General features: G+C 36.3%; 1 protein-coding gene across 7 annotated transcripts in view; it reads left to right on the forward strand.

Moving 5' to 3' along the window:
* The window catches only part of Kiaa0825 (KIAA0825 ortholog), a 422,676-nt gene that overhangs the window by 100,262 nt on the left and 307,415 nt on the right, over nucleotides 1-14,999 (forward strand). For all 7 annotated transcript variants that reach the window (XM_021180151.2, XM_029468200.1, XM_029468196.1 and 4 more), the window contains one exon: nucleotides 7,683-7,844. In XM_021180151.2, the coding sequence (XP_021035810.2) occupies nucleotides 7,683-7,844 (162 nt within the window). The remainder of the gene's footprint in view (nucleotides 1-7,682; nucleotides 7,845-14,999) is intronic.

The following is a 14,999-nucleotide window of genomic DNA, read 5'->3' on the forward strand; positions in this document are numbered from 1 at the left end:
TTGCTAGGCCCCAGCATCGTCTCACAAGAGACAGCTATATTTGGGTCCTTTCAGCAAAATCTTGCTAGTGTATGCAATGGTGTCAGCGTTGGAGTCCATCTTCTTGAGTTCCAGAAATTGGCCATAGTCGAGGATAGGAACAAATGAGATGCCATAATGAAACTCACTACTTTGTAGTAACCTAAAAATTAATTTAAAATCTTGAGCATGGTTAAAGTGGAATTTCATGAAAAGTTATTTGTGCTTTTGTACATCTTCATTTCAGTTGACTTCATAAAATCATAATCTAGGTATACTGATAGCTAGAGAATAATTGTCCAACACAAAGGATTCTAGAACACCTAATTGTTTTGAGATAGGGCCTTGTAATATTGACCATGCTGACCCTGAACTTGTATTTACAATCCTATCCCAACATCTCCAGAGTGTGGTGATTCATAGGCCTGGATGACCTAACCAAGCAAATGATAATTCTTTTATTATTATTTTAAAAATCATTATTAGGATTATACTTATAGTTATTTGCAATACTGAGTGTTCACCTCTGTTTTTTGTACATGGTTAGTAGGATCCTGGACTGTTCTTTCTTTTCATAGCCATATATGGCCCTACTTTAGCCCTCAAACTGATTTTGTGGATTATTTCCACAAGGTAAGTTTAGAATACATTCATTAGTTTTCAAAAATGACTCTTTAATAAAAGTATCGCGATGACATTAAGAATGACAATTTACAAGTGTTCTGAAAGAACACGATCAAAATGAGCCCCACACACACTCAGAAGTAAAGGTCTCCCAAGCGAGGAGAGAGCCACACTGCACACAGAGCGACTCATCATCACACAAGGTGCCAGGGGACATTGTCCTGAAAATCCCAAAAGCGAATAGATCTGCTGGCAAATTGGCTGGTGTTTCTTGGCCACAAAAGTTTGAAAATCATTCAGTTTTAAAAATTGCAGTTTATTATAGAAGTAAATAATATGAGATTAAAAATAAAGTGTAGGATTTCTTCTCGTATTTTAAGATATGAATTATTACATTCAAACAGGAATTATAGCCACCTAACCCTTTATTATCACTTGCAATCACTGCTCATCGATGATAAAGTCTTGCTCTACATTCATAATTTAATTTTTCCCTTATAATATTAATGTTTTCATTAGAATCAATGTTTCTTGTACATATTATGTCTGGGTTATTCATTTAAACAAGCAATGGTTATTAATTCAATCAGCAATGGTGAGCACTCCAATTGTTAATGGAATTAGCTGATTGAATTAATAGTTATAATTCAATCAGCAATGTGGTTCCTTGTGTATTATCATATATGTGTAAGCTTCAGTGAAAGCAAAACAGTTTCATTATGATGTAAATAACTAATGAAATAAACCAGTAATTTAATAAATGAATAAATGAATGTTAAATTGGCTTAGTCTGGAAAGGATAGCACCTTGTTCTATGCAGATGAAGTTTTCTGAACAGGTGATTTGTAAAATGAGAAAGAGAATCATAATGAACAGTACAAGATGAATTTCTGCTTGAAGACATCTTGTCCTGCGCTGGTGAGTGTGGAGGAGTCTAGGAGGCACAGTAATAGAATTCCTGACGTAAAGTGTGGTGATTAGAACATCGGTCCTGGGAGACAGTGTGGAAAAAAATAAGTAAGTATGGAGAAATACACTTTCATCCTTTGTTTTTAATTTTGTTTTAATTGGCCTTTCACCAAATGAATTTATCACAGAATTATTTTCCTCATAAATTAAGAGCCCTCACAAAGCCCCTTGGGAGAATTCTGGGCTAAGAATGATAGGAAATAAGGACTACTAATTAGTGAGCCTCCTCAGTAATCTTTGCTTCTTTGGGACAAAAATGATTAGATTTAGGTCATACGTATGATATGGCCTTCTTTAATAAGTTATAAAGAGTCATTGAATTAAAATGGCCTTGCCTTTAATATTGTTGTTTGTACAATACAAGGTCCTTGTAACTTCAGACCCTGAGAGTAAATCCTCATCACAGAGAATCCACAGGCCCCTACATGATTTTAGACAAGTGGCAATTAATTTATAGTCTTGCAACTATTAGGGTGCTTCTTTGGTATTACTTAATCATTTGTAATACTTCAAACTTCAATTCAACCCAAGTAAAGGCTTCTAAGTGTGTTTAATTCCAAATGATACTATTGAGAAGCTTGCTTAGTGTAACATTAGAAAGGATTTTTAAAACAATTTTGTATTAGATATTTTCTTCATTTACATTTCAAATGCTATCCAAAAGGTCCTTTATACCCTCCCTCTCTCTGCTCCCCAAGCCACCCACTCCAACTTCCTGACCCTGACATTCCCCTGTACTGGGGCATATACTCTTTGCAAGACCAAGGGGCCTCGCTTCCCAATGATGGCCAACTAGGCCATCTTCTGCTACATATGCAGCTACAGATATGAGCTCAGAGAGTACTGGTTAGTTCGTATTGCTGTTCCTCCTATAAGGTTGCAGACCCCTTCAGCTCCTTGGGTACTTTCCCTAGCTCCTTCATTAAGGGCCCTGTATTCTATCCAATAGATGACTGTGAGCATCCACTTCTGTATTTGCCAGGCACTGGCATAGCCTCACAAGAGACTGCTATATCAGGGTCCTGTCAGCAAAATCTTGCTGGCATATGCAATAGTGTCTGCGTTTGGTGGCTGATTATCATATAGATTCTCTGGTGGGGCAGTCTCTGGATAGTCCTTCTTTCAATCTCAAACTTTGTCTCTGTAACTCTTTCCATGGATAGTTTGTTACCCATTCTAAGGAGGGACGAAGTATCCACACTTTGGTCTTCCTTCTTCTTGAATTTCATGTGTTTTGCAAATAGTATCTTGGGTATTCTAAGTTTCTGGGCTAATATCCACTTATTAGTGAGTACACACCAGGTAAGTTCTATGGGATTGGGTTACCTCACTCAGGATGATATCCTCCAGATACATCCATTTGCCTAAGAATTTCAGAAATTTTTTTGTTTTTAATAGCTGAGTAGTACTCCATTGTGTAAGTGAACCACATTTTCTGTATCCACTCTTCTGTTGAGGGACAACTGGTTTTTTTCCAGTTTCTGGCTATTATAAATAAAGCTGCTATGAACATAGTGGAACATATGTCCTTATTGCCAGTTGTAACATCTTCTGGATATATGCCCAGGAGAGGTATTGCTGGATCCTCCAATAGTAGTATGTCCAATTTTCTGAGGAACCGCCAGATGGATTTCCGGAGTGGTTTTACCAGCTTGCAGTCTCACCAGCAATGGAGGAGTGTTCTTCTTTCTCCACATCCTCGCCAGCATCTGTGGTCACCTGAATTTTTGATCTTAGCCATTCTGACTGGTGTGAGGTGGAATCTCAAAGTTGTTTTGATTTGCATTTCCCTGATGATTAAGGATGTTGAACATTTTTTTCAGGTGCTTCTCAGCCATTTCGTATTCCTCAGTTGAGAATTTTTTGTTTAGTTCTGTAGCCCATTTTTAAATAGGGTTATTTGATTTTCTGGAGTCCATCTTCTTGAGTTCTTTATATATATTGGATATTAGTCCCCTATCTGATTTAGGATTGGTGAAGATCCTTTCCCAATCTGTTGGTGGCCTTTTTTTTTATTGACAGTGTCCTTTGCCTTACAGAAGCTTTGCAACTTTATGATATCCCATTTGTCAACTCTTGATCTTACACCACAAGCCATTGCTGTTCTGTTCAGCAATTTTCCCCTGTGCCAATATCTTCAAGGCTTTTCCCCTCTTTCTCCTCTATAAGTTTCAGTGTCTCTGTTTTTATGTGGAGTTCTTTGATCCACTTAGTATTGAGCTTTGTACAAGGAGATAAGAATGGATCAATTCTCATTCTTCTACATGCACACTGCCAGTTGAGCCAGCACCATTTGTTTAAAATGCTGTCTTTTTTTCCACTGGATGGTTTTAGCTCCTTTTTCAAAGATTAACTGATCATAGATGTGTGGCTTCATTCCTGGGTCTTCAAATCTATTGCATTGATCTACATGTCTGTGGCCCAAGTAAAGCCTTTACCCAAGTAAAGGCTTCTGTGTTTAAATCCAGATCACACTATTTAGACAGCTTGTTTGGTGTAGCATTAGAAAGGATTTTTAAAGAATTGTCCAATTGTTTTCAAAATATGTGTTGTTCAAAAGTATCTTAGGACTATAAAAGGTTACTAGCTCTTTATGCTTCTTTTAAGCATAAACCAAGCTTAGACTCATGGCTCCAGCTGCATATGTAGCAAAGAATGGCCTAGTCGGCCATCAATGGGAGGAGAGGCCCTTGGTCCTCTGAAGGTTCTATGCCCCAGTGTGGGGAATGTCAGGACCAGGAAGTTGGAGGTGGATGGGTTTGTGAGCAGGTAGAGGGGGGAGGCGATGGGGGTCTTCAGAGGAAAACCAGAAAAGGAGATAACATTTGAAATGTAAATAAAGAAAATATCTAATAAAGAAATAAAAAAGAATGTGAATTCACAGAGATCAACCAGCTGCCAGGAGAAGAGAGCAGAGATCTACCTCTTGAAGAAATGACTGTCATATCTGAATTTGTGGACCTATTTGAAACCACCACACTTACTATAACTCAGAGATAAGATGGAAACTATTCCTGTTTAATTTGAACCATAACTGTTCAAGAGTTTTTCCAGACTACATGAGAGTTTTGGTTGGAGAAAGGCTATGTTATGTAGGATTACGTTTAATGCCAGGATCTTCGTTTTTTAACTGGAGTATAATTAATTACCTAAAATCTCAGAAATGACTGTATTTCAATTTAATAGGTGAGAAAGCTGACATCAGAAAGTTTAATCTTCTCCTACTATGTGTGATTACAAAGTAGTTCAGCAGAAATTAGGCACAAATACTTTGGATCATCAAAATGAAACATAATTTTCTTTAGACAGATCTTTAAATTTTTCCTTGAAATGTATTCATTCCTACAATATTTAGCATTTGTTTGGTTAGTCATAATAAATATATTATGTTGAAAATACATATTTGAATAAAGGGAAGTAAAAGAATCTATAGCAAAAAGAAAAAAAAGAAAGAAATCTCTGGTGACTTTAAGGACAGCTGGACACCCAGGCCTCATCTGGGGACCCCATGTCCCAGTGAGAGACTCATCCTAACCAGTGCAAACAGCTCCTTCAGGGTGCCCAAGGTTGGTCTTTAGCTTCCATATGCATACAAGTGTATAAACACACAAACACACACCAACACAGTCTGATAAGAAATTGATATAGGAGTGTATGGTACATGCTATGTTATTTTCTCTATTCCTTTGGGAACAGTGTTTTTTGGAAACTTTTTGTTGTTTACTGCTTGTGTCCTTAATGTACTTGTGCATCTTTCTAGAACAATCATAAATAGAAGATGAGTTCTTTAGATAAGGGGCTTTATATATGTGGGATCGTGGTTAATGTGGGGATGAATATAGAGTTTTTGTAGGTAGGTAGATGTTTTGTGCTTTTTACTAGTAGGATTCAACTCCATAGCTGGGATTGGTAGAGAGTGTTTCCAGACTACCTGCAGGGATGAAATGAGAGTTTTGGTTGGATATCACTGAATGGCTATGTTATGTAGGATTACAATTTAATTTAATGCCAGGATCTTCGTTTTTTAACTGAAGTAAAATGAATTACCTAAAATCTCGACACCCCTCCTTCTATATCCATGTAAGGAAAGCAATCAGTTAAATGAATTAATTCGTCAGCTCCCAACTCACTTTCTGACTGATAATCTTCATGGTTTCGGATAAAATTTCTGTACTTATTGTAGTGAGTAGTACAAATTCGCTAATTACAGTTAATCCTTATAAATACATTTTTAGAAATGGAATTAATAAAAGGAAGATCCTTTGAGTCCTTAATCATATAGCCATATATACCATCTGGTGACCCTTTTCTAAAATAAAAGCAAGAAATTAAAATTAAAGGTGCCTGTAAGATATTATTCTCCCTCCTACTAAATGTCTCATGTTTTCTGCTCTCATTAAATGGCAATGTGATTTGACTAGCACTGTAGCTATGAGGAAAAATGTCAGTCTTTGTTTAAGCTGTATTTGTATGGATAAACTGTGTATCCCACACTTATTCAGACAGGAGGAACTTTTAAGCAAGGCCTCATGGTCTATGTAGCTGTTACATAGTTTGTACGGATTTGCACATATTGATCTGTTTCTTTTTTTTTTTTTTTTTTTTTTTTTTTTTTTTTTTTTTAGTTTTTTCGAGACAGGGTTTCTCTGTATAGCCCTGGCTGTCCTGGAACTCACGCTGTAGACCAGGCTGGCCTTGAACTCAGAAATCCGCCTGCCTCTGCCTCCCGAGTGCTGGGATTAAAGGCGCGTGCGCCACGATCTGTTTCTTTTTAATGATACAAAATAAAGTACACAACAGTTTGAGGAGTTCCTTTAATGTTTTCCTTTTATATTTTAAATTTCAAAGTTATAAAGAAAGCTGAATTCCAGGGAAAATTCCCAATTTTCTTCATGTGCATGAGTTTGCCAAAAGTGTACACTTGTGGACCCTCTCTTAACTCTTTGCCTCTCCTTTTTCCCTCTTTCCTCAAAACTATTATGTGAAGACTATGTGGCAGATATTTATTCTTATATTCTTCAGAATTACCTCAAATTAAAAAGTGTCTATGTCATAGCTACAGTTCAATTTAAACCAAGATATTAAGTAGCATGTCCTAAGAGCATTGGGTTGTGGATATTATTATTATTTTGCCCCAAATTGCCCCATTGATGTTTCTTATAGTAAAGTAAAATGTTGGTAGAATAATTCCTTCAGTTATTGTGCCTTTTACACTTTTCTACACTGTATTATTTCTGAGGCTTTGTTTTTTGGAAAGGTAATGAAAATCTATTTTGTTGGATGTCCTTTGAATTTGTCTGATGTTTCCTCATGATCAGAGTTAAAATTTGATAGACTGAAAAAGGCTACAATTATATAAGATATCAATTTCGGTTTATAACTGTGAGTCAATCTAATCATTTGTCTTAATTTCATCAAAGATGATATTTATCTCTAGATTTTTGGAAGAAATAATTCTCCTAGGAGATAGATTTATTTATTTATTTATTTATTTTTATTGGATATTTTATGCATTTATATTTCAAATGTTATCCCTTTTCCCAATTCCCCGCTAGAACCGCCCCCCCATCCCATCTCCCTGACTCTGCTTCTATGAGGGTGTGGTCGCATCCACCCACCCACTCCTGCCTCCCCACCCTCACATTCCCCTACACTGGGACATCAAGCCTTCACAAGACCAAGGGCCTGTTTTCCCATTGATGCCCAATAAGGCCATCCTCTGCTACATATATGGCTGGAGTCATGGGTCCTTCCATGTGTGTACTCCTTGGTTGGTGGTTTAGACCCTGGGAGCTTTGGTTGGTTGATATTGTTGTTCTTTCTATGGGGTTACAAACCCCTTCAATTCCTTCCTCCACTGGGACCCTGTGGTCAGTTCAATGGTTAGCTGTGAGCATCTGCCTCTGTATTTTTCAGGCTCTGGCAGAGCCATTTCTTATTGAGCAAGCTTGCCTAAATTACAAAGCATTTTTTTTTTTTTTACTTTATTGTGTATAAGATCAAAACGATTGTTCTAATACTTTCCAATGAAATAATTAAATTGTCCAACAGTGTCTGTCTTCTCTTCTCAGTCAGCCCTGAATGCTCACAGAAGGAAAGACACCCTTCTCTATCCTTAGAAGAACTCAGATTCTTATCACAGCTAACAGAATCCTTTGTGAAGCTGGAAAACAGCATTCAGGAGCTGTTTGAAGAAACACTTTCATTGCTTCAGATGCCCAGGAGTTCTCCAGGTACTGTGCTCCTCAGTTACGTGTGCATGGACACTTTTTCTCTGACTGCTCCCTCCCATTTTAAGCCTGTACCATTATTTGAAAGTAGTATGTTGTAAAGTTGTTTATATTAATATTTAGCATGGAATACAGTTATTTTTTTATTTTGAGAATCCTTAATTCTAATGGCCAAAAACATCCTAAATATATTTTGGATAACTGTCCTGTCATGCCTCCCCCGGACCTCAAAAAACCACAGCCTGACCTGTGAAAGACAAACTGTGTGGTGTAGCCCCCATGCTTCTGCTACCAACCAGCCAGCTGACCATGTCCAGCAGTGTTCCTCGTCTCCTGAGGCTTAGCTCTCATCCTCAGATAGGCTTACATGTGTACATTGGCTTTCTTTTTATTTTTTAGGGCCAGATACTTCAGATTCCTTCATGTAAAATGGAGTTGTAAAAATTACATGACTTAGCATACTAAGTCATACAGAAGATATTTCAAGAATATAATCACCAATCAATAAATATGAGTTATTACAAATACTAATTGTAATCTTATAGTATCTTGTTCTAAATTAATTGGAACAAAATCTCTTTGAAGAACGTTTTACCTTGTAGGTTGAAGAAATGGTTCTGGCAATACCAGTAGAACTCAAAGGCAATGGTCAAGGTATATTTTTGTTGTCATACGTATAATTGTAAGGGTTTTCATTTTATTCTTAAAGATGTACAAAGTTCTACTTCACATATGGCCGGCTGAGGGAATGACTACATCTTCAAAACAAATTGAAGGAAACAGGAACTAACTAGCTAAAATTTTCAAAATGTAAACCACAATCTAAGTAAAAGAACTCGCTAACCTCTCTCTGTGTAGAGTTTTATATTTCTTCATTTACTTTGGCTTATGATTAGAAAAGATAGTGGGGTTGACATTTGTTTTGTGTTGAGCATAGTTAAATGCCTTCCTACCTTTCAGGTTAACATTAGGTAGCACTGCTATAAGTAATAGAGATCATTGTGTTTGTTCATTTTCTAGTGCTGTAACAAAACATGTGAGCCTGGATATTTCGAAAGGAAGGAGTTTTATTTGCCTCATAGTTTGGGATAGAGTCTAAAGTGTATGGGGCTGACTCAGGCAAGGATCCTTACAAGGATGATGCTGCCTGGTCCCACCCATGGCATTGTCCTTGTTCCCCCAAGAGTCAGACTTGTAACATATGGACTCTCTTGTGGTGTTTAACCCAATTATACCCAACTATAACCATCCCTTTACCAAACTGCATCTTGTCATTGAAAAGGAGGGGGTAGAGTACAGACTTGTGATGCTAGCAAGAGTATAAGACAGAAAATGCTTTAAGCAAAAGATAAACAGGAAATGTAAACTTTATTAGGTGATATTGAGAACACTATCTGGTTATCTAAATGGAGCTGATTTGGTCTCAGAGAATCTTGAGCACTAAGACTTCTAAAGTATTGGTGATATGTTAAGGCCTCAAAGAATTGGTATTACCTGCTCGTACCCATCAATCATGCACTGCCAAGGTAATGCTTTCTCACATACCCAATACAGTTCATTTCAGATGATAAAGAGAGTGACCTTCAGAATGCAGAGGTCTCTCTGCTAGAGTCATCTTGTTTTCATCCTAGTTAAGCCCTGGACACTATGTATCAGTTATAAGAAAGAGCTTTGTCTTCCTTAAGTGCACTATGACTAAGATGCTTACAACACTAACTGAAATACCCAAGAATTGAAGGGAAGATGTTACCTGCTAATTTTAAGAAAAAGGAAGGCCAATTCCACTGTATTAGAGTAGGACTGAGCATTGCTGAGGCTTGCAGATGTTGTATACTCAGGAGCAGACATTGCAATTGTTATGTGAAATCAAAAGAAATCTGTAATCACATATAATACAGTTATTGCTACATTGGTCACCAAATGCTGTATAACTGATAAAAACTTTAATATTATGTTAACAACAATATACATTAAAACCATATTTTGAATTATCAAATTCAATATTTAGAAAAAAATTTTGGCCGATGGGTATAAGAAATGTTTCAGTAATAGAACATCTCTTTGATATATGTATTTTTTAATTTTTCAAAATATTTTTATGTTCCAAAATATTTTTAACAATGCTCAAATACTTTAAATAATTTTGGCTTTCAGAATATATTTAATACAGTTTTGTGGAATGAATGAATGAGTCTAATATAATAAAAGGCTAATTGCATTGCTTAGAGTGTGTGTGTGTGTGTGTCTGTGTGTGTATGTACATGCACATATGGAGGTAGGAAAACAACTTTCAGGAATTGGTTCTCTCTTTCTACCACGTGGGTTCCAGGGATTGAATTCAGGTTGTGAGGCTTGGCAGTAAACACCCTCACCCTCCAAGCTGTCCCACAGGTCCCTGTAATACATGCATTCTTTGATGTTGAAATTCATGGCTTTTAGTTTTGGTCTTGGTTATGTTTTGTGCAAGAACACCAAGATTGATTTGATCCTGTGCAACTTTATATAAATGGCTGTAAAGATGATCTTGAAAGAAATTGTTGGGAGGAAAACTTGTACCTTTGAGTTTGTTAATATTAATCAGTTTGTATCAAAAGCATTGGCTTCTCAAGTCAGGAGAGAAAAGGTACCCTAAGCTGAGTGATGATGGAAAGCAAAGGGTGCCTAGTTGTACACGTTTTGCTAGAAACTCTTTTTGGGATATGACAAACATAAAACAGAACAAGTCATGTGGCTTGTTCATTGTAGCACACTTTGTGAGCCTTGCAAAGTGGCCTTGTATGACTTTCAATCCAAACAATCTGAAGAAAACAAAGGTTTCTCACCATTGTCCAGATGTTTTAAAAACATCCAGATGTTTGACATCACACTAAATAGATAAATAGATAGATAGATAGATAGATAGATAGATAGATAGATAGATAGATAGATACATAAATCGATCATTTTACTTTCTACTTTAATTTTTACTATTACATTATAGACTTAGCCAAATTGATAGTTTTCTTAGTAATCTGAATGTGAATAAGAGATTTTGTAGATACAAGAGAAATTTTTTTATGACAAATTAAAAATTAGTACTTGTTCTTATTTGTTTTTGTTTGGTGAGATTTACTGGTTTTCTGATTCATCATTTAGACAGTGATAGGACATTGTTTGGCTGTACATCAGTGCAGTTGTACTGCGTCTTTTATGTGATGGTATTTTATGGGTTTGGTTTGGTGGCATTTCTGATGCTCCTTCAGAATTAAGTAGTTCTTGGGGCAGTTCCTCGATTTTTCCAAAGGTGGCATCTGAGATTTATCTAAACCTTCTTGGTCCTCGTTTCTCTTTAGTCCCTGCAACGACAAAGCGCAATGGCTGCTTCAATTGGATGTAAGAAGAACACTTAGGGTTTGCTCAGAAGAATCAAAGATTTCAGATCTTCTGAAAGATTGTTTGTACTCTTAGGGGGTCTTAAGAGGGGTCAAATGGCTTCTAAGAGTTCCTTAGCTAGATGGTTAAGGGATTGTATTAGGGAGGCGTATGTAGTTAAGGTAAAGAGGCTCCTAGGGTTTCTAAAGCTCATTACTCTAGGACTTTAGCTGTTTCTTGGGCAGAGAGGTCGAAGGCTTCCACATTGGAAATTTGCAAGGTGGCCACCTGGGCTTCTCTTCATACTTTGTTATGGTATTATCTCTTGGATGTAGTCTCTTCTACAGATTCAGCTTTTGGTGGGAGGTTGCTTGTGAGCCAGAAAAGGGCAGTGAAGAAAAGAAAGACCTGCACTTCCCACTTAGAGCTGCCAACAAGGCAAGTTGCTTTGAAGTGCACACAATGGGAACCTATGAAGACCAATTTGGGTGTGAAAGTGGATGTCACAGGGAAGTACTGCCAACCTCCAGTCCCTGTGAAAGGAAGCAAAGCGGCAGTGTGCAAACTAGCCAGAAGTGTAAAGTGAACCACAGAGAACACTGTAGGGGAAGCTGGTGAGCAGCTGGCTCTCTTGTGACCCTCTGTGCTCTTCTGAGGTTCGCAGTCTAGACATATGCTTGGAGTGGCCACTGTTGATTTCATGCAAATAACTATGTTTTCAAGTGGTAAGCCAAAAGTAGACATGAAATGTGCACAGAATTTTTAACATATTTTAAGTAGGTACAATAATTTCCCAGTTGTTCAAAGAACTCATAGAATTATATTTTGCCAAGTTTTGAAATAGATCAGTTGAATACAAAGAAATATAAAAATGTTGCAATGTTATTTCCATGAAATTAGCATTTACCCAGTGTTATGAATTCTGCCTTAAAATGATCCTGCTTGCTTTTCCACTTGAAGTTAAACTTCTTAAAGGTCTTTTAATTTGGAGTACTATATTTTAAAGATTAATGTAAGTACTGGAAAGTTACTCAATCTAGAGTTATTCACCAGCAAAAAGAAAAAAGGCTTAGGAACATTATATTTTTCTTACTTGTCTTCAAGATAAACAGATGGTCTCTACCATCTGAGCACTTTGTTTATTAAATAAATGTAATGTATTCTAAAGTTAATGTTAAATACAAGGTAGTGAACTATTTTCTTAAGACTTAAACTGAAGCTCAACAATGGCAGATAGTTATTTCCAGAAACAGATATGCAAAGATTGTACTTCAAGACACTGTTATTCTTCCAGGGTAAATACCTTTTAAGATAAGCTAATTTATGGGCATCTGTGGAGTATTCAGACAAATTAGTTTTGAATAGTACTATATATGCTTACCATAAGGTTTTTGAGCAAACCAAAGTATATATATTCAAGATAAAATTGCACCTTTTTTCTGCTTGTCTACTTGTAGTTGAAACAACTACATTTACATATGATCCTATATTAAAACAACAAATTCCTATTATCCTATACAAAGTTTCTGTTTATTAACAAATAAGAAAATTCAGAAACATTTTCTGAGCAAAGAGAAGAAAAGAAATTCATATTCATTGACTATAAAAGAACCAACTGGGACTAGAGCAGTGACTTAATTGTTTAGAGCACTCACTTCTCTTCCAGAAGACCTCAGCACAGTTTCTAGCGCTCATTTTGAGCAGCTCAAAACATGTTGAAGCTCCAGTTCCAGGGAATCCACTGCCCTCTTCTGTCCTTGGCAGGCCTTGCATGCCTGTGATACACATACATACACTCTGGAACACACACACACACACACACACACACACACACACACACAACGAAAGAAAAATCTTAAGGGGGAAAAAGAGTCAACCATTGTAAATGTAATTCACATATACAGGTTAAAGCAGGTTACAATTAGCTGTGTGTGAATACTGCACCCACAGTAGATGCATATACATAAATATATGAATATTTGAAATATTAAAATATATGAATGCCTAAGGAATATATTCAGTAAAATGTAGATCAATGCCAGTATTAGAATGATGTAGGCATATACAAGATACAGAGCTGCTATAAATGTACAACTTGATGAAATCTATATTTTAATCATATTCATATTTGCTACACATGCTAAAGTGTTTTCCATTGTTATATATAATTTAATCGGATTTTCATTGATAAACATTTAGGTGTTCTGTACTTCATTTGTTACCATGAGGTTATGGCAAATATAAGTGTCTTATACTTGCACTACTCTAGCCGGAAGGTAAATTTCTTATGTGCAATTGTTAATTAAATGGGCATGTTCACAAAGAAGATGAAACGCCACAAACTAAAAATAAGAATTGCAAAATACATGTATGACAATGGATTCATATACAAATATACAAAGAACCTTTAAAATTCAACAAGACAACAAGCAGCCTGATTTAAAAATACATCAAAACGCTGAACAGACATCTCACCAAAGATGACAGATGGTAATTGAATAAGCATATGAAAAGATTCAACAAAATAGAGCATGACCATGGTAACGCATATTAAAAAAAGATATTAGTATATACCTATTAGAACTAAAATACCACTTTCTGTCATGTACCAAACTAACTTTATTATTGCTAATCAGTTTGGCGCTGTCGTACTGAGCTAAACATAGTCTTAACATATGATTGAGGATGGCACTTCCAGGTATCGATCCAAAAGCATCAAAATCTTATGTCCATACAAAACCCTGCCTACGAACGTTTATCACAGCTTTATTCGTAATTGCCAGAAATTTGGAAGCAATTAAGAAGTTCTTCAGTAGGTAGTTGATAAACAATCTATGGTATATCAATACAATGGAATATTATTCATCAATAAAAAGATTACCAAGCCACGAAATGATATGTAGGAACCAACGGTGCTTATTGCTAAGTAAAAAAAGGCAATCGAAATAGATTATATATTGTGTAATTCCAATTATATAGTGCTGTGGAAAGGCAAAACCATAAACATGGAAATGATCTGCTTTGACAGGAAACGAGGGAAGCAATGGTGCATAGATTATAGAGGGAGTGCTTTACATTAGTGAGACCGTTCAATGTGACACATTGGTAGGAGAGACACGAAGTCACAGACTCGATAATGTCCACAGAATTATTTAGCATAAAGACTAAATCTTAAGGGAAACTCTAAACATATATAATAATGTTTTGGTTTATCAACTGTAACAAATATACAATATCATCGCAAGATATTAAACATAGGAGAACTTGGGGATGGAGAGATAGCTCATTAGTTGAAGGTACTTTCTGCTCTAGAAGAGATCCAATATGTACTCGAAGGGAAGTCCTCGGTGACCTTTCTTCCACTAGGACTCATCTATGAACTGATCTACCACATTGTAATAGCTCCAGAAGTTAGAAATCAAGGCTTTAACTTGCAGGTCAGCTGGGGGCACTTCCCCACACAGAAACAGAGGTGTGATTACTTAAATAGGCATTCTTTAGCATTCAGGGTACACAAGTGTTGAAATCAACTTTTTCATCAGAACAAAGTATATTTCTGGAGAACTCTGTTCTACACAAAATATTCATAATTGAATTCATCGAACCACATTAAGGAGGTAAACAACACCCATCTATTGAAAGAATTTATTGGTCAGATCTCTACTGGAAAAGCTATCAATGTGGTTTGCTTAGAAAATACAGAAAATCTAATTCCTAGCCAAATGGATGGACCTGGAGGGCATCATCTTGAGTGAAGTAACACAATCACAAAAGAACTCACACAATATGTATTCACTGATAAGTGGA

This window comes from Mus caroli, chromosome 13 (genome assembly GCF_900094665.2).
Source record: "Mus caroli chromosome 13, CAROLI_EIJ_v1.1, whole genome shotgun sequence".
Classification (NCBI taxonomy): Eukaryota; Metazoa; Chordata; class Mammalia; order Rodentia; family Muridae; genus Mus; species Mus caroli.